Source organism: Mastomys coucha, unplaced genomic scaffold (genome assembly GCF_008632895.1).
Source record: "Mastomys coucha isolate ucsf_1 unplaced genomic scaffold, UCSF_Mcou_1 pScaffold22, whole genome shotgun sequence".
In the NCBI taxonomy this organism is placed as follows: Eukaryota; Metazoa; Chordata; class Mammalia; order Rodentia; family Muridae; genus Mastomys; species Mastomys coucha.
This window is the reverse complement of record NW_022196905.1, coordinates 130,097,748-130,104,780: the sequence shown is the minus strand read 5'-3', so window position 1 is coordinate 130,104,780 and position 7,033 is coordinate 130,097,748. Positions and strand designations below refer to the sequence as shown.

The 7,033-nt window shown below is 47.1% G+C and overlaps 1 protein-coding gene across 1 annotated transcript in view; it reads right to left on the bottom strand.

Annotated features, from left to right (window-relative positions):
* Positions 1-2,160: 2,160 nt before the first annotated feature.
* Upk3bl2 (uroplakin 3B like 2) overlaps positions 2,161-7,033 on the bottom strand; it is an 8,828-nt gene continuing 3,955 nt past the window's right edge. Inside the window, exons 4-6 of the mRNA XM_031338259.1 lie at positions 6,084-6,160; positions 5,699-5,819; positions 2,161-2,420 (exon numbers count right to left, since the gene is read on the bottom strand). Coding sequence (XP_031194119.1) covers positions 2,321-2,420; positions 5,699-5,819; positions 6,084-6,160 — 298 coding nt within the window. The 3' untranslated portion in view covers positions 2,161-2,320. The remainder of the gene's footprint in view (positions 2,421-5,698; positions 5,820-6,083; positions 6,161-7,033) is intronic.

Sequence of the window (7,033 nt, the reverse complement as noted above, 5' to 3'; positions counted from 1 at the left end):
GAGTTAGAGAGAGCCCAGGGTGGGTCCTGTTTGTTCTCTAAGCCTTCCGGTCTCGCAGCCACATTACTGTTTGGTCTTTTGAGAGTTTCCTTTACAGAGGTGCCTTATCTATCTGCTCAGGATTGTAAACTACTTAGGGCCAGCCAGCCATACCTTGCCTGTCTTCCTGCCTCACAGGGCGAGGTCCTCCTTGTGGCACCAGCTGTCACCCACCCTGCCTTCGGGTCATGTTGTCCCTAAATTGCCTACCGGGCAGAAACCTGTTGTTGCTTTACTCTGGGCACTCTGCCAGCGCCCACCTGGCCCAGGTGGCCAACTCCATCCCCAAAGCCGCTTTGCTCCAGGAAGCCTCCACGATGGCTCCTTCCAGCAGCTGACTGCACTGTCCCAGGCTTCCCCGCCCTTGGCAATCTGGGAAATCACAAGGGCAGAGTCTTGTCTTGAGCATCTGCGGTGTGGAGCAGGGCTGCTGGTGGGAAGTCCTGTGTGGCCTGCACTAGATTAGAGGCTGGGATCTGTTGGATCTTAACCAGCGGTTAAGAGCACTGACTGCTCTTCCAGAGGTCCTGAGTTCAATTCCCAGCAACCACATGGTGGCTCACAACCATCTGTACAGCTACAGTGTACATGTATACATAGAGGCTGGGATCTGTTTTGCTTTGGGAAAATTCAATACTAGTTTTGGGAGCTACAGTTTCATGTGTGTGTCCTGCCTTCCTCCCCCATTCCCATCCCTGCCTGAGCTTCTGTGTCTGGAAGTGTGGGGTGCACCAGGCAGTTTTCAAACTGTACCACTTTCTCTTCCTCCTCTTCCTCTTCCTCCTTCCCCAGATCCCCTCTCTTTCTCTCTCTCTCTTTCTTTCTCCTTCCTCCTCTTCTCCTTCCTCCCCCTTCTCTTCCTCCTCCTCCTCCTCCTCTTCTTTGTCTTGATTTTTATTTCATTAGGTTTTGTTTTGGCTTGGTTTGGGTTTTTGAGACAGGATTTCTCTTTGTAGCCCTGGCTGTCCTAGAACTCACTAGGTAGACCAGGTTGGCCTCGAACTTGAGATCTACCTGCCTCTGCCTCCCATGTGCTGGGATTAAAAGCATGTGCCACCATATCCAGCTTATTTTGTCACTTTTAATTGGCACATATGTGTGTCTGTGTGGGTATGTGTACATGAATGCAGACACCTGTAGAGGCCAGAAGAGAGCGAGCATCAGATAACCTGGAGGGATAGATGTTTAAGAGGATGCTGAAACTAAACTCCCATCCTCTTCGAGTGCAGTGAGTTCTCTTAACTGCTGAGACATCTCTTCATCACCACCCATTCATGCACACGGCACTTCTTGAGAAACAGATGGGGGATATGCAACAGCTGTTTTTCCAATAGAGAGGTGAGCCAGGGAAAGGGGTGCCTTCTTGCCTGTATGTGCTATTCCTGCAGAAAACCTGCATTCAGTACCCAGAACCCGCACTCGGCAGCTCACCCTGCTCATAACCACCAGCTACAGGGAATCTGATGACTTCGTCGAATCTCTAAAGGCACCTGTGGTACACATACAGACAAGAAGGCACACACATGCATGCACACACACTAAAATAAATACAGAAAAATGATGAAAGGCTGGAATGGGTGTCTGGCTTCTACATGCAATGTGTGTACACTCACTCTCTAGTGAGCCCTCGAGATCTGCCTGCATCAACCTCTCAAGCTCTAGGGTTTCCGTCTTGGGCCACTATCCCCAACCTCTTTTGTAAGTTCTGGGTTTTTGCAGAGGACCCAATCTCAGTTTCCAGAACGCACACAGTAGCTCACAACCATTTGTAACCCCAGTTCCAGGGGATCTGATGCCCTCTTCTGGCTTCTTCAAGCACCAGGCACACTATACGTGCAGACAAAACACTTATACATATAAACACTAACTTAAAAGAAAAACAAGAGATGGAGAGATGGCTCAGAGGTTAAGAGCACTGTCAGTTCTTCCAGAGGTCCTGATTTCAAGTTTCCTGCAATCACATGGTGGCTCACAACCGTCTGTCATGGAACCTGATGCCTGATTCTGGTGTGTCTAAGGACAGCTAGAGTGTATTCATATACACAAAATGAACACACACACACACACACACACACACACACAAAGAGTGTCAGATGTGAGGGAATTAAACCCAGGTATATGTGAGATAAAGCACAAAGGTATACGGGACATTTATTTCTGATAAAGCCTGCCTAGTCCAAGCTTTGAACTGAAAACATTTCCCTAGGGTTCCAGAAGCTTCCAGGTAGGCCCCCTGCTCAGGCTCAGCAACTTGGCCCTTGGAGAAAGCCCTCAGAAACTCTCAGGAGCTCCGCTCAGCTGGGAGGCTGCCCATGTGGTGCGTGTGATATTGTCGCATGCGCACTTGCTCCTCTGGGCTGGACGCGGAAGTACTCCAGCAGCTTCAGAAGGTTCCGGGAGAGAAAAGAGGAGAGACAGGTCAGTGAAGGGTCCTAACTCTTGTCTGCTTTTATGTGGGTTCCAGGGACCAACCTAACGTAGGGAGCTTAGAGAAGAACTGAGCTCTCTCTCATGAATGGTCAGCTCAGTTTCCATATCCCGTGTGCACTGATTTGAAGCTATAGAGGACCACCGCGGAGGTTAGGTAAGATCCTTTAAAGTTATTAGTGTTGTTATTATCACCGTTGTTGCTGCTGTTGTTATGTGGGGTGGAGGGCATGCATGTCAAGGAGCACATGTGGGCCAGTCAGATGGCTCAGTGAGTGAAGGCACTTGCTACCAACCCTGAGGGATTGAGTTTGATCCCTGGGTCCCACATAGTCAAAGGAAAGAAACAACTCTAAAAAATTGTCGTCCGGCTTCCACATGTGTGCTGTAGTGTATGCATGCTGTGGTGTATGCATAAATCAAGTGTAAGACAAAAATAAAAAACAAAAACTTTACAAATCAGCACCCCCTCTGTCCTTTCCTGAAATTTTGTTTTGTGTTATTTTGTTTTGTTTTGTTTGAGACAAGATCTCATTGTGTAGCCTTGGCTGGCTTGGAACTTACTTTGTAGACCAGGCTGAACTTCATAGCGATCCTCCTGACTCTGCCTCTTGAGTGCTGGGATTAAGAGTCTATAATTTCATGTCTGGCTTTCCCCGTCCCTTTGTAAGTAACTGTACTGAAAAGAATGAAGGCATTCTTTTTTATAAAGACAGGGTCTTATTTAGCCCACGCGGGCCTTCAACTCCTTATGTGACTGGGGATGGTCTTAAATTACCAATCCTCCTGTTTCTACCTCTTAAGTGCAGGAATTATAGATGTGTACCACCACGCACATCTGTTTTAAGCAGTACTGGAGTGCCTTCATGCATACAAGGGCAAGCACTCTGTCTACTACCTGAGCCTCCCCTCTCCCCCTAGAGCCCAGGGATGAAGGGATGCTTATGCCTCTCCCACAGACTATAAAACATGGATCCCAAGAAATTGCTCAGGAATCTCATGCTGGGAAAGAAAAAGGCAGAGCCTCATGCTAGCCAGAGAGGGACTAGCAGAAGCCAAGGATGGCTGGTCAGTGACGGCTGGGACCACACCTTCACCAGGATTGCTCAGCGACACGTGAACCTAAACCTAATGTCATGGCCTTGTCGAGATCCTAAAGACAGACTTAGAGAGTCACTGGGCCTCTCTGTACCTCTTTCCCATGTGGTCACATTGAATATGTCTCCTTTCCCTGCCTTTGAAGTGTGTGTGTATGTGTGTGTGTGTTAGTGTCGAGGCCAGAGGCATTGGATCCCTTTGGAGCTGGAGTTAACAGGTAGTTGTGAGTGGCCAGATACAGGTGCTGGGAACTAAACTCAGGCTAAGTGTGGCTTATGCTCCTAACCACTGAGCCATCTTTCCAGCCTCTGCTTCTCATCATTACCTGTTTGTTTAATTGGCTTGTCCAGGATTGGTGGTTGAACCTAGTTTGTTAGGGCTACCAGCCCCAAAGCTTTGGCTGTAATAGTTCCAGGAATATTTTCTTAATGTCCTGCCCCACCCTAAACCCAGGGATCCTCTAAACCAGTGGTTCTCAACCTTCCTAATGCTGAGACCCTTTAATTCAATTCTTCATATTGTGGTGACCTCGACCTTAAAATTATTTTCCTTGCTATATTATAACTGTAATTTTGCTACTGTAGATATCTGATATGTAGGATATCTGATATGTAACCCCTGTGGAAGGGCTATTCACCCTCAAAGGGATCTCAACCCACAGGTTGGGAACCAGTGTTTTAAAGGTTATTGTAGCCAAGTCTCCCTTGATTACACTCCATTGCTGGTTCCCAGCAGTGAGACACAGCTCCATTCCTCTGCTGAACACCTCGGCTTCCTGCTCATGCCTGCTGGCATGCTGCCTCCTTCTTCAAAATCCCCCAACACATCCCTACATGCCTGCCTCCCCTTCACAGAGACGCCTCTTCAAACTCCTACAGGTGTGCCGTATCTTTTCTTCTGGGAAGTTTTGTGCCAGCCCCTGATACTTCCGCTCTGCCTGAGGTGTCAAGGCAAAAGCTTTTTTATTTTTTACTTGAAAGAACTTTCTAAGATATCTTTATTTAAGCAATCATTGTTTTCACATTTCTACCATAGGACTCACGTTTGAAATGTGGTCCAGTAAAATGGACAGGCAAATAAAATCATTGCCAGTTCTTAAATATCTAAATATTCTTTTGTTTAATTTGAAATTCAAATTAAAACATCCTAATAAACAATACTGCTACACTAGAAGCAGACTGAGTGACTTGTGTCAGGCAGCTATAAAGAAGCTAAAACACTATCTGCATGCTTTACTGCAGCAATATTGTTAGGGTCCCTCCAAAATGTAGAATACTGGGGTCTGGGACACAAAAGAGCATTGTCACTGCAAAGTGACAAAGAATGATGTGACTCAAGAGGTAAAGACTGGCAGATCTCTGAGAAGGATCTTTGAGTTCAAGGCCAGCCTGGTCTACAGAGTGAGTTCCAGGACAGCCAGGGCTACACAGAGAAACCTTGTCTTAGAAAAAAAAAATGTGATTCAAACCAATATCAAGCACAGAGAAATAAGAGCAATGGAAAAATATTTTCATTGCTTTTATATTCTGCAAGAGATGAATATTTATTATTAATGACTTTAAATTCCTATAATATAACAAAATAAATGAATCTATTCAGTCTATTGTTCACAGCTGAACATCAAATCAAAACAACCTAGTGTGTGCTCACTTAGAAATAATCCAGAACTTACAATGCCAGCCTTAACCTACTTTTAAACTTTTATGTGCACTTTTTTCAAAAGCAATTACCCACTACCTATTTTTCTGTATGCACGTTTGCATTTATTTTTTAACGTTGAGAAGTAAGGAGACATGAATCCTTACAGATAATGGCACTGGATCAAGCAAAAAGAGGGTGTAAAGTGCGTAGCCAATTTTTAAGGCAAAAGCTTTTAATGGCTCCACCTCAACTCGATTCACCTCTCAGCCTGCAGGGGCCTCACTGTTGGGTGGGATTTGACTACCTGCTTGCAGTTCCAGTTATGGCCGCGAGGGAGCAAGCGGCGACCGCTGAGAAACCAGGCCTTTGACAAGGGAGAAGGGTTTTAGTCAACCCCGCCCAGCCTTCAGGGGAGCTGATTTCATCAAACGGCAGGAAGAAGCAACCAAGGCTACTTCTGCGAGACAAGGCAGCACCAGCCCAGTCCACTCACCAGGCGGACATGATCAGCACGAGGAAGACCGCGAGCAGGATGGCCAGCAGGATTGACAAGAAGGCAATGATGACCACAGAACCCTTGCTCTGGGACCCTGGGGCTTCTTGGAATGTCTGGGCTGCACAGGAAAGCAGGAAAGAAGCTATTTAACCCAAAAGGGAGCCTTTGGGCACCTTCCAGACCCACCATCCTACGCTCATGCTGGGACATGTGCAAAATGTGGTGGGGCAGACGAGGGCGGGCATACTTGCAGAGAACAGGGTGGTGCTGCCCTTCCTGATAGGGGGAGACTTACTTTCCAGCCCCCGTGATGTCCCCAGATCCCTTAGTGCCCCACCCCAAGGAGTGCCACACTACTTTTTGAGCTCTTATGTCCTCCTACCTTGCTGCAGGTAGATCTCTTTGGACCACATCGTCTCAGCCACAGGTCCCTTGGCACTCATAGCCAGGAACTTCACTCTGTGCAGGAGACCAGCATTGATGGTGGAGACTCCCCATGGTCCTGAAACCCTCAGACTCTGGTGCCTGGGAATCTGTCCTCTGTGACCTATTCGAACTGTGTGACTCACTTTCACCCAGCGTGTGTGTGTGTGTGTGTGTGTGTGTGTGTGTGTTAGATCACTCAATACAAACATCTAGTGGGGGAAGACAGGGGACCAAGGCTGGTCTCCACCTATGAATGGTTTGGAGTAGGGACAATCCATTTGCATGGTCAGGACCTCCCGTGGCATATGGGCATTGAGCTGGGGGACTGCTACTTTAAAAAGATGTCAGGAGGCTAGAGAGAGATGTTCATCAGTTAATAGGACATACTGCACACATATCAGGTAGCTCAACTTTCTCAAGTTCCTGGGGACCAGACCAGTGTGGCTTCTAGGGGAGCCATCATCCATATCAACCAACAAACCCACACACAGACATATAAGCATAGTTAAAAATAAAATAAAGCTCTCTCTCTCTCTCTCTCTCTCTCTCTCTCTCTCTCTCTCTCTCTCTCTCTCTCGAGGGCTCAGTATTTCAGAGCACTTGGGGTTTTTGCAAAAGACCCAAGTTCAATTCCTAGCATCCACATGGAGGCTCACCACCTCCTATGATAGGCAGCAGGCACCCATGTGGTGCACAGATGTATGTGTAGGCAAAATACTCATACACCTAAAATAATGAAAATAAATATAAAAGAAGAACTATGAAGGACCTGCCCAAAATCCCCCAGTAAGAGGCATGGGGTATGCTAGAGTGCCAATGTATAGCCTTTCCAGGGCCCAGGTTCCATCCCCAGCACCACAAATATAAATGGAGGAAAGAAGGAAAGGAAGGGAAGGGAAGGGGAGG